The sequence below is a fragment of the Lissotriton helveticus genome, chromosome 2_1 (genome assembly GCF_964261635.1).
Source record: "Lissotriton helveticus chromosome 2_1, aLisHel1.1, whole genome shotgun sequence".
Taxonomy (NCBI): Eukaryota; Metazoa; Chordata; class Amphibia; order Caudata; family Salamandridae; genus Lissotriton; species Lissotriton helveticus.
In genome coordinates this window covers 1,907,118,595-1,907,134,793 of record NC_136059.1, presented here as the reverse complement: position 1 = coordinate 1,907,134,793, position 16,199 = coordinate 1,907,118,595, and the positions used below count along the sequence as shown (strand labels likewise).

Here is a 16,199-nt window from a genome sequence, read left to right as displayed (position 1 = left end):
ACTTTTCGGCCGATGTCCAAAACACACTGATGGACATGCCGTTTGATGGACGTCGCCTTTTTGGCTACAAGGCAGACCATGCGCTCGAGCGCTTTAAGGACTCCAGGGCTACGGCCAAGTCCTTGGGCCTCTCGGCCCCGCACCAGCACTCGGCTGCCTTTCACTCCTTTCGTGGCCACGGAAGGGGTGTACCCGCATGTGCTGCCAGCCACGCTCCGCAGGGTAATACTCAACACGGTGGCGGCCGTGGAAACCGCTGTGACGGCGGTCGGGGACAACGGCGAGGTCAGTCCACACCTTCCCCCGCAGCGTCCGCCTCAAAACCCTCCTAGTCCGTGGTTTCAGGCCCATGTGACGCCAGTGGGGGGCAGGGTTCGTCATCACCTCCTCCACTGGCGCACTGTCACTTCGGACAGGTGGGTGCTGCAGATCGTCCGAAGGGGCTACTCCCTCCCCTTCGAGGCGACTCCTCCAGCCATGCCACCGCAGAACCACCGTGTATCGGGGATCATTTGCGACTTCTGCAGGAGGAGGTTACGGCCCTCTTGGCCAAGGGGGCCATCGAGCGCGTTCCTGGGCCAGAAGTAGGGTGTGGTTGCTACTCCCACTACTTTCTGGTACCCAAGAAGGGCAAAGGGGGCCTACGCCCTATCTTGGACCTATGGAACGTCAACGGCTTCCTCCTGAAGGAGAAGTTCAAAATGCTCACTGGCTCAGGTCTTAGCTGCCCTGGACCCGGGAGACTGGATGGTAGCGTTGGACTTGAAGGACGCTTATTTCCACATCCCCGTCCTGCCGGCCCACCGGCGCTACCTGCGGTTCACGGTTGGCCACGAGCACTTTCAGTATACCGTGCTCCCCTTCGGCCTTACCAGCGCCCCACGGGTGTTCACAAAGGTGATGGCGGTGGTCGCAGCTCATCTGCGCAGGTTAGGGGTTTCAGTCTTCCCCTACCTCGACGACTGGTTGTTAAAGGTGGGCTCGCCCCAGACAGTCGTCAGCCACCTCCAGACTACGGCAGATCTCCTGCACCAGCTGTGGTTCTTCATCAATGTGCCAAAGTCACACCTGTGCCCCTCTCAGAAGCTCCTCTTCATCGGAGCAGTTCTAGACTTGGCGCGGTTTCAGGTTTATCCGCCCGAACAGCGGGTCCGGGATATTCAGGCTTTGATTCCCATCTTTCAGCCGTTATCCCGGGTCAGGTTGACGCTGCGGCTTCTGGGGCTGATGGCCTCCTGCATCCTACTGGTGCATCACGCCAGGTGGCGGATGCAAGCTCTGGGGTGGGACCAGAAGTTTCAGTGGGCCCAGCATCAGGGCAACCTGTCCGACCACGTCCTGATCTCGGAGGGCACTGCGAGACAGCTGCAGTGGTGGCTCACGGACCGCGATTGGGTCAGCGGCAGATCCCTCTCCCTTCCCCGACCGGAGCACGTAGTTGTGACGGACGCGTCCCTCCAGGGCTGGGGAGGCCACATGGGAGAGGCGGAGATCAGAGGACTCTGGTCTCCGGCGGAGGCCCGGCTCCACATCAACCTGTTGGAGTTACGGGCGATTCGTCTAGCACTGAAGGCATTCCTCCCCTCTGTCCGGGGGGGGGGGTGTAGTGCAGGTGTTCACGGACAACACGACCGCCATGTGGTACTGCAACAAACAGGGCGGGGTGGGGTCGTGGACCCTTTGCCAGGAGGCTTTGCGCCTCTGGCAATGGCTGGAACGCCAGGGCGTGACCCTGGTGGCTCAACACTTGGCCGGTTCTCTGAACGCCAGGGCGGACGAGCTCAGCCGTCGGTGCATGATGGATCACGAATGGCGTCTGAACTCGGACGTGGCGCAAGGCCTCTTTCAGCGATGGGGAGAGCCTTGGTTAGATCTATTCGCCACCGAAGAGAACGCACAATGTCATCTGTTCTGCGCGTTGGAATTTCCAAGGCGGCACTCGCTCGGAGACGCTTTTCGTCACGAGTGGAGTTCCGGTCTTTTGTACACCTTTCCGCCTAAACCACTTCTACCCAGAGTGCTGAAGAAGATCAAGCGCGACCGGGCACAAGTCATCCGAGTGGCTCCGGACTGGGCACGAAGGTACTGGTATCCAGAGCTACTCAGTATGTCAGTCGATCCCCCGGTTCATCTGCCTCTTCGGGAGGACCTTCTGTCGCAGCAGCAGGGGACGGTCCTCCACCCGAACCTGTCCAGTCTCCACCTCCATGCTTAGAGATTGAGCGGCGACAGTTGAGGCCATTTGACTTGCCTCCTGAAGTCTGTAATATCATTCTGGCAGCCAGGCGTCCCTCCACAAAGTCGGTATACGCCTGCAGGTGGAACAGATGTGTGGCATGGTGCACAGCACAGGCTGTGGATCCCCTCTCTTCCCCTCTTTCTGAGGTTCTCCTCTTCCTTCTTTCTCTTGCCCAGCAGGTCTCTGCTCTGGGCACTATCAAGGGCTACCTTTCTGCCCTTTCAGCCTTTCTGAGGCTGCCTGATCAACCTTCTTTGTTCAAGTCCCCCATTGTAAATAGATTTCTTAAGGGCGTCACACACACGTTCCCTCCTGTTCCGTTTGTGACTTGAACCTTGTTCTTACATTTCTGATGTGCGCTCCCTTTGAACTGTCCTCTTCGCCTTCTTACTCTGAAGACTGCTTTCCTGGTTGCCATCACCTCTGCCAGGAGAGTGATTGAGCTCCAGGCCCTTTCTTGTACTCCTCCTTTCCTTTCTGTCCATCCGGACAAGGTTGTGTTGCGTACTAAGCCATCTTTCCTGCCCAAGGTTGTCACAGCCTTCCACATCGGGCAGTCCATCACTTTGCCAACCTTCTTTCCGCCACCGCACCCCTCTAAAGAGGAAGAGCGGCTCCACCGTCTGGACCCAAAACGTGCGCTCTCATTCTACATGGATCGCACACGCCAGTTCCGGGTGGATGACCAACTCTTTGTTGGCTACGTGGGTGCTAAGAAGGGGAAAGCGGTACACAAGAGGACCATCTCCCGGTGGATCATCTTGTGTATCCAAGCATGCTACTCCTTGGCTAGAAAGGAGCCCCCTGTTGGATTGCGGGCTCACTCCACCCGAGCCACGGCGACTACAACTGCCCTGGGCCGGGGAGTGCCCTTACAAGACATCTGTCAGGCAGCTACGTGGGCATCGCTGCACACGTTTGCAAGACACTACTGCCTTGGACAGCCAAGTCCGGAGGGATGGCTTCTTTGGCCGTTCTGTCCTCCAGGACTTTCTGGTGTGATTATTGGTTCGCAGTTCCACCACCGGGGTTGGTATTGCTGGGGTATCTATTCTAAGGTAAGGAATCTATCACTAACGTGTCTCTTTAAGATGCACAAGTTACTACTTGTGTAACGATATATCTGTAAGAGACATTAGTTAGTGATAGATTACTTACCGACCCACCCATCCTCCCCGTTCTGCGAACCGATATCTAGGGTTAAGGTCATCCCCTTTCAGGGCCCTAGTTTCAATGGCACCAGTGTTGGTTTTTAGCATGGCTCAGCGCTTCTGGCGCGGAAAAGCTGCGTCTAAGAACTGACATCAGCACGCGGAGGCGTCGTCTAAGTACTCCGACGACGTCATCACGGCGCCCACGACGCCGACGACGGACGCGGAGCCGCAGACGACGCCTACCGACGCACAAGGGTACTGCTACGCAAAAAAATTCCGGATCCAGTCTGACGCCTGGGGATATTCTAAGGTAAGGAATCTATCACTAACTAATGTCTCTTACAGATATATCGTTACACAAGTCGTAACTTGTGCAACAGTGCCTTGTCCACAACCAGATCACCATAGATCTTCTCCGTGATCTCTGGTTCAGCGTCAACGTGGGCAAGCCTCTTCAGCTACAGCCCTTCGTAAGAGCAATTCTAAATTCGGGGAAGGCTTATCTCAGCCCTGCATGGGTATAAGCTTTCCAGCTTCTGCCTGCTCATTTCTAGCCAGATCGTCAGCTAACAGTCAGGACAGTAACGTGCCTCCTCAGCAAAATGACCTATGCGTTGTCACAGATCCCCACGCCCTCTTATACATGTGTCTTCAAGAGTACCTGGCGACACAATGGTCACAAGCATACGGTCTCAGGGGGGATCTAGTGTTGATATGGACCAGCAGTAATGGAACAGCAACGACATGTTGCACAGCAGGTCCTTTCTAGATCAGATTCCCCAAGTGACCATCACCACAGATTTCAAAGATATGACTGTTCAAGGAATATGGACACTCCTTCAACAGACCTTCCACATCAATTATCTGGAACTGCTGGCAGTCTAACAGCCTCTCAGAGCTTTCTTCTGCCTCGTCCATCACAAAAAGCCCTGATTAAAACAGACAATATGACTACCATGTACTACCTTTGGAAATAAGGGGGCATTCATTCTCTTCAGCTCTCAGCGCTGGCACAAAACATTTGGCTTTGGGCGATCCATTACCAGGTACATCTGCCAGCGGAGAACCTTTCAGGAGTGGACAACATTGCATACCTTCACAGCAGAATGCGGCAACAAGATCACAAATGAGAAATCTACCCCCAAGTCCTGCTCCCATGCTTCCAGCTTTGGGGGTTCCCCAGTGTATATCTATTTGCAATTGCTGAAAAGGCCACATTCCAAAGCTTTACTTCCAGGTTTCCGGTCCCACAGTCCATTGGCAATGCATTATGGATGAACTGCTCAGGGATATTTATTTGCCAATACTTAGTCTCTGTAAGAAAGACTGCATCTGGCATGCGTTCTTCCAACAGAAGAGCTAGTTCTGTTTTATGTTTCGGAAGAGATCTACAGTTCAACAATAGCATACAATAGTCCTGCTTCGCTTCTTGGGGCTGCGTAGGTTTAAGGATCCTTTTGCACCTTGGGCAAGACACTGGAAGCTCCAGGACATAAAAGGAGTTCGAACAGCAACTAGGTCCTAGAGGCCTCATACTGTGAAGGGTTTCCGCGCTATAATACCTGGGTTCTGATGGCTGCGACACAGGGGGGGGTGGCCCTAGACCCGGTCCAGACGCGGACGGGCGCAGACGGGCTTGCCTTTGGCGCGCCGGCTGCGCGGTCGGGAAAGCGTCATCTTTTATCCTCTGTAGAGGAGGGCGTGAAGCGTGCTACTGCTGGACCGCTACCCTATTCCTCCCCCCAAGATGGCGTCCCCCCTCTAGCCTTCCGGCGTCAGCACCTGAATCGGCTGTCCCGTTCAAGAAGCGGCTGCGAGGGGCCTCGGTACGATGTGATTCTCCCACCAAGGGGTCAGGGGTGAGTGCCAGTAAAAATGAGCAGGTTAAAATATTTACAAAGTTTTAAAATTAATTCCGGCAAATCGATTTATTAACTGCCCTTGGGCAACAGGGATAGCATAGAGGGCCCCCGGCTTCCGCCTCAGGGGAGAAAAGAAAGCAATTCTAAGCTACCATGCCAAGACGTCCCTTAAGTAAGCTGGGCGGGCGGGAAGCGTCCTACTGCTGGACCGCTACCCTATTCCTCCCCCCAAGATGGCGTCCCCCTACCAGCCTTCCGGCGTCAGCACCTGAATCGGCTGTCCCGTTCAAGGAGCGGCTGCGAGGGGCCTCGGTACGATGTGATTCTCCCACCGAGGGGTCAGGTGTGAGTGCCAGTAAAAATGAGCAGGTTAAAATATTTACAAAGTTTTAAAATTAATTCCGGCAAATCAATTTGCCCGTGGGCAACAGGGATAGCATAGAGGGCCCCCGGCTTCCGCCCCAGAAAGCAATTATGACTTGCCATATGAGTGAACATTTATATGTAAGTACTATAGAAAATGATAGATATGCTCAATGGTAATCTGGGAGGCTCCAGTGAATTTTTTCACCCCTAAATATGTTCAGAAACGAGATTTTACGACCCCCATGAGAGCCAGTGCCTACCCATTTTTCTAATTGTTAGTGGAAATTATATAAAATGGTGGACCTTCTAAAATTACAGTTTATTTCCACAACCGTGTATTTATGAACAGTACTTTCAGCACTCATAATTATTGATAGAAAGTATTAATAATTCTGAATCAGAATTACTGTTGTATTCCAAATTATCAACTAAGGAATGGGGAATAACATGAAAATTGGTGTTCTTGTACCGAGGTTTGGGATATTTTCTAGAAACGTATTCCTCCAGTGCTGATCTGATGAATTCTGCCCACAAACTTCCGTGGTAACTTTGCATTGCTGCCTAAAGCACTCCACTCAACACTCTTCCCTTTTCTATTTCCAGAAACCATGAGACTGATTAGGGATATCACCTCACACCATAGTTGTTGGGTTCGCTGTGCTGCTTGCAGTTTTATTTATTCTTGTTGTGGACTAAAGCCATGATAAAGCGAATTTCGTGAAACACGTCTTGGTATTTTTGGCATATGTAAAATGAGGCAATTAGGGCACCTGTGTAGCGATTTTTATCACTGATCATAAGCTGAAACACCATTGAAATTGAATGAACCATTACAATTCATCAACATTTTGTTTACTATGCATTTATATGTATGTTGCAAGTGAATGGATTCAAAGAACACTCTAGAATTCCCTCTTTAAGAGTAAAGAAGAATTGTACCTTACTGGTATCACAACCCTGTGTTCATAATTGGTTTGAGACCATTCTGGCTGAATTCGAGATCAGAATTCATTTTTTGTTATACTATCAGGTTAAATCACTCTTTTTGAGTCTTGACATGCAGAAGATGCTAACAATTATAATCAAGGAGATTCTATCGAAAAAGTGAAATATTTTTAGTTTTTAAGATACTATTTCTCTAGTGAACGTGCTAGGCTCTCTCTTAAAGATGGAAAGATCAGAGCGCAATGTGCTTTTTAAAATACCCCTCACACACTAAAAAAATCCAATAGTGTCATGCTTCATCATAGGGGTCTTCCCGCCCCTATAACGGGACGGGGCGTGCTACGACCAAACGAATACGCGGGAGCACTTAAATTGTGACAGTGACTATGTGTGAGTGCACAGGTGTCAGTGAAGGTGTAGGGACCTCAAAAAGTGATTTATAAAAAAGTTAAAAATTCCCTGGCGTAGTAGAAAAAAATACTTTATTCGCTTCTCTAGCTGGGAACGTTAAGAAGGGGTTGTGAGGTAGAGCAGTAGCTAGCTACCTGGTCGACATGTTTCGTAAGCAGTCCCCTACTGCTTACTCATCAGGACCAAAAAAGCGATCCCTACTAAAGTATACTCAGTTACTACAGAATATGCCTACTGTCCTATGAACAGTACAGCAAAAATCAGCTGACTGTTTCGTGCTTCGGGGCATGAGTTGGCCCAGTGAAGCAAAAAAGAATACAAATAGTACCCAAAAAACGACCTATTATGGTCTACTTTTCAGTTAATTTCAGTTAATTTCAAAGCCCCATGAGCTTGCAGGCGAGGGGTGTTCTTCCGCGGTAATGTCCGGCATGGAAAAGACGCATTGTTCCCACCCCCGTGCTTCTCTGATGAATGCGGCATTCTTTTTTGCTTCATTGGGCCAACTCATGCCCCGAAGCACGAAACAGTCAGCTGATTTTTGCTGTACTGTTCATAGGACAGTAGGCATATTCTGTAGTAACTGAGTATACTTTAGTAGGGATCGCTTTTTTGGTCCTGATGAGTAAGCAGTAGGGGACTGCTTACGAAACATGTCGACCAGGTAGCTAGCTACTGCTCTACCTCACAACCCCTTCTTAACGTTCCCAGCTAGAGAAGCGAATAAAGTATTTTTTTCTACTACGCCAGGGAATTTTTAACTTTTTTATAAATCACTTTTTGAGGTCCCTACACCTTCACTGACACCTGTGCACTCACACATAGTCACTGTCACAATTTAAGTGCTCCCGCGTATTCCTTTGGTCGTAGCACGCCCCGTCCCGTTATAGGGGCGGGAAGACCCCTATGATGAAGCATGACACTATTGGATTTTTTGAGTGTGTGAGGGGTATTTTAAAAAGCACATTGCGCTCTGATCTTTCCATCTTTAAGAGAGAGCCTAGCACGTTCACTAGAGAAATAGTATCTTAAAAACTAAAAATATTTCACTTTTTCACTTTTTCGATAGAATCTTCTTGATTATAAAAGTTCCGTTTGGAGGGTGATTCTATCAGTACCTCTACGCTCCCCTTTTGTTTTGAAGATTCTAACAAACCATTGCTAAGTTTTCTAGATGCTGTATATTTTTTGGAATGCGCTGCATTTATTATAACACAATTTTAACCCACAATTTTACCATACACTTTGTGTAGATGACTGCAAATAGATCCCTGGACTTGCAGCACTTTAGATTAGAGATGATTTGGACCAAATCCTTGTGTTTGACTTAAACTGTTATGGCGGCTGTCAAATATAGCATAAATAATTGATGTAGCTAAATCATAACAGCAAAATTTACTACTATCTATCCTCAGTGTGTGTATCAATGTCCTTGTTGTAAGGCAAAATAATCAGACCATCTACATATGTTTTTTAGCTGCCCATTGTTTGCATTCTTTGAACTTTAAATTTGATTTACCCACAGCTATATTTGGTTTTAATACCTTGCGTAATGTTATATTTGCTGATGTTCAGATGGTGGAGTTGCATTCTGAGTAAGGAGAATTAATGTTACCTCACAATTGGAAAGAAAAAAAACTCTCCTTCCTTCAAATGTTGGTTGTGTGAAATTAGTAACAGCACATAGAGTAACACTACATCATCAAAACATATGTAAAGCCAAGATATGGGAGATGACATGGATTAGTTTAAGCAATGTTTTTCACACACAGAGGGAATGAAAGAAGCAGTGGAGTTTTTCTTTTTTTTCTTTCTATTTTTGTCTTTTCGCAAAAGTCGGATGTGTGGCACTGTAAGGAAATGTAGGTCCTTTGAAACATCTCATTAAAAGTGCCAAGACACAGTAATGGAACTTAATGATTAAAACTGAGGGTGTGGTGCAGATTAGCAAACAGACAACGCATGTAATGTCTTTGCTATGATGAAGACTCAGTGCTAAACATTGCCCTTACAGTCCTTAACCTAGGAATTGGGGCCATTGATCTTCGCTTGCGAAACTTGTCATCAGAGGCACAGTAACATCAGTCAATGGGGTGGGGGATATTGGGGGGAGTCTATTGGAAAAGAAATGTAATATAAGTTTCCGAAGACATTCAGAGTCACAGACTGATCAGAAATTGGAACAAAGAAATTCACAGTGAAAAGTAGTTAACTACTTTATGCCCTTCAGTAAATGTAGAAATGCCACAAAAACATATATTCCAGGAGTAAAGGAAGACACGGGTTACATTGCACAAGGGCACTTTTTTTGTTCGGCACAGGGAGATTAAATGATTTGACCAGAATCACAGGTTGTTGAACTCACACTGAGGCTCAAACCTGGTTACTCAGTTCCACGTCTTTAATTGCATTTTCTAAAGCTGCAGGTCATCAATAATAGGCAAAAAGGCACAACTAACAACAGAAAAAGGTGCAAATATAAAGAAGTCATTAGAATATGAAAAATTGAAATCAAACTCTTTTTCCATTGTACAACTTGTTAAAATGCTGTTCGAAATGGAAATCATGACAGACGGACTTCAGTCCAGAGTGAAACATAGTTTATGGATATGGACTCCTTGTTAATTGAATGTGTAGCTTCTCATGAGTTTCCACTCTTAGCCTAATATATGATGTTCAATAAGAATAACATAGCATGTCTCAGCGTTCATTATGCCATAAAAAATTGGCCTTCTGATTACTTAATTCAATTCAGAAATGTATACATTTTCTATAGTTATGTCCACTGTCGTCTTCTTTAGCCCTCCCAGATCAAATTCAGCTGCTTACCTGTATCAAGAGTAGAATGTATGCTGAAACTGCCATCTCTAGATTTGGTCTTCTCTTCTAATCGAACAGAAGTGGAAACTTTAGGCACTCATCCATCAGATGTACCATCAATGAGCAATATTAATTTGCAAAATGGAATAAAAATGGCACATAAATCTGGAATGCAAGGTAAGGACATGAGATCGATCAGCCGTATGTGCTTCTGCTGTATGTTAAATACTTTGCCACAGATATGTTAATATGATTTCTTTTACATGTATTCTTACTTTACTGTATAATGCTGCACATCCGAATTGACTGTGATCTAGAACATTGTTATCTAAGATGTACGTTCCTTATTAACGATTTTCTCAAGTATTTTTGTAGGGAGCCTTGCAATCGGTCCGTAGTTTGCTGGATCTGCTGCATCAAGGCTGTTTTTTTGTAGCAGCGGTAGTATGCAGGCTTGTTTCCATCCTTTTGGAAAAATTCTTTCTAACGGCATCTGATTAAATATGCCAGATAGATGGGGACTGATGATATGGCTGATGTTGTGTAGTATCCTGGGAGGGCATGGATCATCAGGGGAGCCAGTTTTGAAGAAGAGTAGCAATCTGCTCTGATGAAGTGGCAGTGAAATTTAATAGAGGCCTTGTGGTTTTAGATTTGTGTTTGAGTCAGTGTTGTTAGCCTTGTGTAAAGCAAATTGATCGTAAATAAGATCAACTTTTGTTTTAAAGGCCTGGGCCAGTGAGTTGCAGAACTCTTGGGTGCAATTCATATTAGCATCTTTATTGATAGCAGTTAGATTATTTATGACTGTAAAAAGTTTTTTGCTCGAGTTGCCCGCCATTTCTATTTTGTGAGAATAGAATTGGCTTTTTTCCATGATTATTTTTTCTTATCCGCTAGCATACGCTTATATTGTTCTTTCTCCACTGTATCGTAGTTTTTCCGCCATGTTCTCTCTTGCCTCCTGCAAGCTTGTTTGTCAATTCTAAGAGCTTCGGAGAACCATGGAGCGGATGGGGTTTTTCTGTTTCTGTTTGTCCCCGCCACAGGAGCGAGTTTAGCAAAGTTGGCTTCTAGCCAGGAAGTATAGCTGTTAACTGCGCTTTCCACATCCAGCTCGGGGATAGGAGTGCTTTGTGTAAGCTGGCTATCTATAGTATACCTAAATCAATGTTGTGCCAAGCTCTCCTAGAGAGTTTGGAGCAAGCCATATTGGTGGTAATGGCACCTGTAAGGTCCCAATGAAATAATTTGGCATGGTGGTCGGATCAGGTAAGGGGGAGGATTCATGTAATAGAAATGGCTGTGTTATTAGTAAAAGCAGCATCCAGGGTATGCCCTGCTTGGTGTGTAGAACATTGGACTAGCTGCCGAAGACCTGCATCCAATGTGATGTCCAGAAGTTCCTGTGATTCATTATCATCTAGTAGGTCTAGGTGAAAATTCAGATCACCCAGCGCGGTAAAACATCTGGATTGAATGCCCAGTTCCAGCATGAAGGACAGGTTAGTTGGAAAACTAGTTTTGGCGCAAGGAGGGCGATAGATCAGTGCACCTTTAAGAGTTTCCTGTTCAGAGGCATTGATTTTAAATAAAAGGGACTCACACTCCACATATGGCAGGGTTGAGCAGTGGGCAATAAGTTCACTTCTGTGAATTAGGGCAAGACCACCCCCTTTTTTGATTGGTCTATCATGTCTAAATACTATGTACCCACACGGCACTGCAATATTGTAATCAGGGTTGGATGTTTTCCCACCGTAAGTTTCCATAACAAATAAAATTCCAAATTATTATCTAGGATAAAGTCCGAGATTTCATATTTGTGCTTAATCAGGGACCTAGCGTTAGTAAGTGCTAGTTTTAAATCAGATTTTATTTTCTTTGCCTTGGTGGAATTTCTGTCATGTTTTGGTTTCTCCCAACTACATTTAGTTTTTTTTTTTTTTGTTTACAACTTTCTCTACAATAAAGGTTATCAGTTCTAAGTATTTCTTCACCTGAAAATTGGAAGCAGTTCTTACCCCTTTGCTGACCAAGCGAGAGAAGACCGTCCCTTGAGTAAGTAATTCTAGGTCTCTGGAAGGCATTTGAACTAGGGGTCCTGGCTCTGGACTTTTTTCAGGCGCGGACGGATGCAGACGGGCTTGCCTTAGGCGCGCCTTCGGTGGACCAGCGGCGCGTCCGCTGCACGTTCGCTCCAGCTCGCCTCTAAATAGGCAATGCAGAAGTCTAGAGCGCTACCTGGGCGGAAATGTTCCCCCTAGAAGTCTAGTCACTACCTGTGACCCTCCCTCTGCTACAAACGGCTCGTGCCACGGCGGACCGGGGAGGGGCAGAGGAAACGTTCAAAATAGCAAAATGTGTGCAAAATCAACAGGATAAAAAGGTCAGTAAAACAAATTAAAACCAAGTTTGCCACAGTTAAAAAGTAATGCGGGCGTGCAGTACCTCTAAAAACATGGAACAACAGACACTAGCGTCCCAGCAGAACAAGTCCTCTGTGTTTTCGTTCCAGCTCGCCTCTAAATAGGCGATGCTGAAGTCTAGAGCGCTACCTGGGCGGAAATGGTGTCCCTGAAGTGTAGTCACTTCCTGTGACCCTTCCTCCGCTACAAACTGCTCGTGCAGCGGCGGACCGGGGAGGGGCAGAGGAAATGTTCAAAATAGCAAAATGTGTGCAAAATCAACAGGATAAAAAAGTCAGTAAAACAAATTAAAACCAAGTTTGCCACAGTTAAAAAGTAATGCGGGCGTGCAGTACCTCTAAAAACACGATACAACAGACACTAGCATCCCAGCAGTGTTTTCAGTAATTTAGGGACTAGCTGCATGTAGGAAGATATACGGAGGAAGCCTTCTCTTGAGGACTTCTGTAATGTATATGAGGGTGTGGTTGTAAGTTGTAAGCAGCTTTGAGGTAACTAATAGAGTTTGACATGGTGACCCTACCAGTGATTTTAGGGCCCAATCAAACCGACACCAATGTATGGATGGTTTGATTTGTAGAGAAGCTTACATTCTTGCACATTCTGTGGCTTGGGTAAAGAAATCTCTTCAGCTATATGATGTAAGATTAAGAATGTGCCTACCGGGGAGGAGCTTCGCACGCATCCGATATGGCCGCGTGAGCACAGGGCTCCCGAGACCCTGGCCACCTCGCCACCTCCCGCAGCTATCCTGAATCATATCCTGATTACGAAGACGGGTTATTGAAGATGCAACCCAGCTGATATAATAGCTGCTTTCAGAAATTGATTTGGACTCCGGGAACCGCAACTACGACACTTTGAACTTTTGTGGCCCGCCCCATGGAGTTACCCGGAGCTCGAGTTGTTAAAGTGCCCAGGCAGTAGTTGAACAACAACGGCCTGCGGGGCTCTGGTCACTGCCTTGGAGTTGACTTTCGGTTTTGTTTTTGGGTCTTTGGCCTTAGCCTATCTCAAGACTGATCTGGTAGCCTGAGGTGCAGCCGGACCCCGTGCATTCATCGTGTGCCAATGGCTGCGTGTTTATGGTAGCTGCGATATAACTGCTGCAATTCGCTTTTGGAGATTCTGGTGTGTGAATCGTGAGGAGCCATTTTTACCAGGTCTCAAAGGCCCCTTGGGGGCACATTGCCCAATATGGCGGGCAGACCCGATAGCGAGAAACGAAAGACCAAGACCACTCACTGGGGGGGTACTATTCAACGAATGTTATGGATCGTTATACCCAACCCAAAGGGTCCCCCGGTGGCGCGAGTAAGACTCTAGAAGAGGCAAGTGAAGGCCCTACCGCGTTTGCCGATTTAACTCTACAGGATGTCATGGGCGCCATTGCTGGTATAACGACTTCCATTGGCCAGCAATATGAGGCTCTTGCCCTTAAGCTTGACACTGTGGCCATCGACGTCAACTTGATCAGAGTGGACTTATCAAAGACTAACGAGAAGGTCAAATCTCTAGATTTGAAGACCTCCAGCCTCACGACTGATGTGTCTGACCTACAGACGGAGGTTCGCAATTTACGATCCTCCAACGATCTCTTTGCTCGGCTGGAGGATTTTGAAAGTCAGACCAGACGCAATAATGTACGTATTATTGGGGTCCCTGAAAAATCGGAAGAACCCGCTGCAAATCACCTCACCCCCAGAGGCCTAAGTAAATTCTTTGCGGTGGAACATGCGCACAGAGTGCCGGGTGGGAAGCCGAAGCCGGGTGCCCCTCCGCGGCCGATCATCGCCAGAATTTTCAACTTTAGAGATAGAGACGCTATCCTGCAGGCATCGCGGGTAGGCGGCCCCATGAAGTTCGAGAACACTACGGTGAGCTTCTATCCGGACTTCACCCAGTTCGTTCAGAAGCAAAGGATGGGGTTTCAGGGGGTGAAGCGACGACTGAGGGACATGGATTTGAAATGCGCGATGCTTTTCCCTACCCGGCTGCGTGTTGAATATGAGGATCGGACGTTTTTCTTTGACCGCCCTGAGAGAGTGAGTGACTGGCTTGATACATTGCCTACACGGCGTGATCGCACGGATCATTCTGGTGGAGCTGAAGGTGGCCCTTCGGAGCAAGAATGAGAAGTGGTTTCCGGTTTCCGAACATTGTGCATAACATACAGCTGTGGTTCTTTTATATTCGCGTGACTTATGGTGGGACACCCAGGGGTGGCGGGGGGAATGGGACTCTTTCCTCCTCCGGGTTTCTTTTTGTAGACTAGTTTAATGTTAGGGCGACAGACACACTGCAAGTTGGGGTGGCTTTTGAGTCAAACGCAGGGGTGCAGGGTGGGGGGGATTGTATCTGGCTTCTGTTGGGGGGTGTTTGGGTGTGTTTCATTTTTTCTCAAGGCAACGCATCGTTTTACTTCTGGATCTGGGTGTTGTGTTCGCTATGGGGTGGGTTCTGCATTCACTTCGGGGATGGGGCGGTAGGGGGTTGAAACTATTGTGTTGGAATGTTAATGGGTTGGGGGATAGGATAAAACGTGGGGTAGTGATGCAACTGTTGAGACGCCTCTCCCCAGATGTAGTGTTATTGCAAGAGACACACTTGATCGGAAACACTTGTTACGCTATGAATCGGCGAGGATATCGTCTTGCTGCACATTCTGGGTTCACTATTGGTTCTAGGGGGGTGGGTATTCTAGTTAAGAACTCTCTCCCCCTGGAGGTAGACAACATAATTCTTGACGACAGGGGGCGCTCTGCTGCTCTCACTGGTAGGTGGGAGGGGAAGACTGTGTCACTGCTTTCTGTATTTGTCCCACCTGGTCTACAGACCATGACTTTTGCTGATTTGGGGCGGGTAGTTGTGGGGCTTCCAGATGGCATCCTGGTGATGGGTGGAGATTTCAATTCTGTCATCTCCAGTAGAGAAGATCGGTATCCCCCCAGGGACCTCACGAGATCGCAGTCTTGGCTGAGTGGCTTTCTGGAGACGCTGGGACTGGTAGACTGTTGGAGGTTGATGCATCCGGGACAGGCACAATACACCTTCCATTCGGGTGCCCACGGTAGTCACTCCAGACTAGATTATGTCTTGATGCCTGCAGCACAGGCCTCGTCAGTTAGGGAGGTTAGACATCTGGCTCGGGGTATCTCGGATCACTCCCCACTGTGGCTCCTGATGGACGCGAAGATGGGTGCTGGAGGACGGATGGCCCCAATTAATCCCTGGTATCTCCGTGACCCCAAAATCCGTGCTGAGTTGGTCAAGTCTCTGGATCAGTATTTTGCTGAGAACGAGGGGTCTGTGTCCTCTTCTGTTTCACTGTGGGAGGCATTTAAGACGGTTATCCGTGGACAGGCACTATTGTTAATTGCTGGTGCCAAGAAAAGCAAAAATGAGGCGGTGGTCCGCCTCGAGACCGAAATAGCTGAGCTGGAGGGGGATTTGGAGCTGGGTATTACTCGTGATAAGGTTCATGTCCTCAGTCTCAAACAACTTGATTATAGGGCGTTGGTAACAGACGCCGCTAAAGTTATGAGTAGAGAGCAACAGGGATGGCTGTATGATGTGAGGGATAAGGCTGGGAAACTGATTGCGTGGTTAGATAGAAAGGAGAGGGCGAGTCGTGTGGTTCCTGTGATTGAGAGAACTGATGGAGTGCGAGTAACTGACCCTGTTGAGATTGTTGAGAGTTTCGCAGAGCATTTTCGAGATGTGTATTCCCCAGTCTCCGATAGACCTGAGGCTGACTCCCATTTGCTGTTGCGAGACATTGCGTTGCGTTGTCTGTCAGATTCGGATAGAGACTTGATGGACGCAGCACTTTCAGTGGACGAGGTGACACTCGCTATTCGTTCTGTCCGTTCGGGGAAAGCTATGGGCCCTAATGGTCTCCCCATTGAGCTTTACAAGCTGCGTCCTGACAAAATGGCGCCGTATCTTCGTGATATGTTTTTTGAATCGCGAG

General features: G+C 47.8%; 1 protein-coding gene across 15 annotated transcripts in view; it reads left to right on the top strand.

The window, feature by feature from the left end:
* BLTP1 (bridge-like lipid transfer protein family member 1) overlaps positions 1–16,199 on the top strand; it is a 2,102,388-nt gene that overhangs the window by 1,670,263 nt on the left and 415,926 nt on the right. For all 15 annotated transcript variants that reach the window (XM_078676841.1, XM_078676840.1, XM_078676839.1 and 12 more), the window contains one exon: positions 9,779–9,974. In XM_078676841.1, coding sequence (XP_078532967.1) covers positions 9,779–9,974 — 196 coding nt within the window. The remainder of the gene's footprint in view (positions 1–9,778; positions 9,975–16,199) is intronic.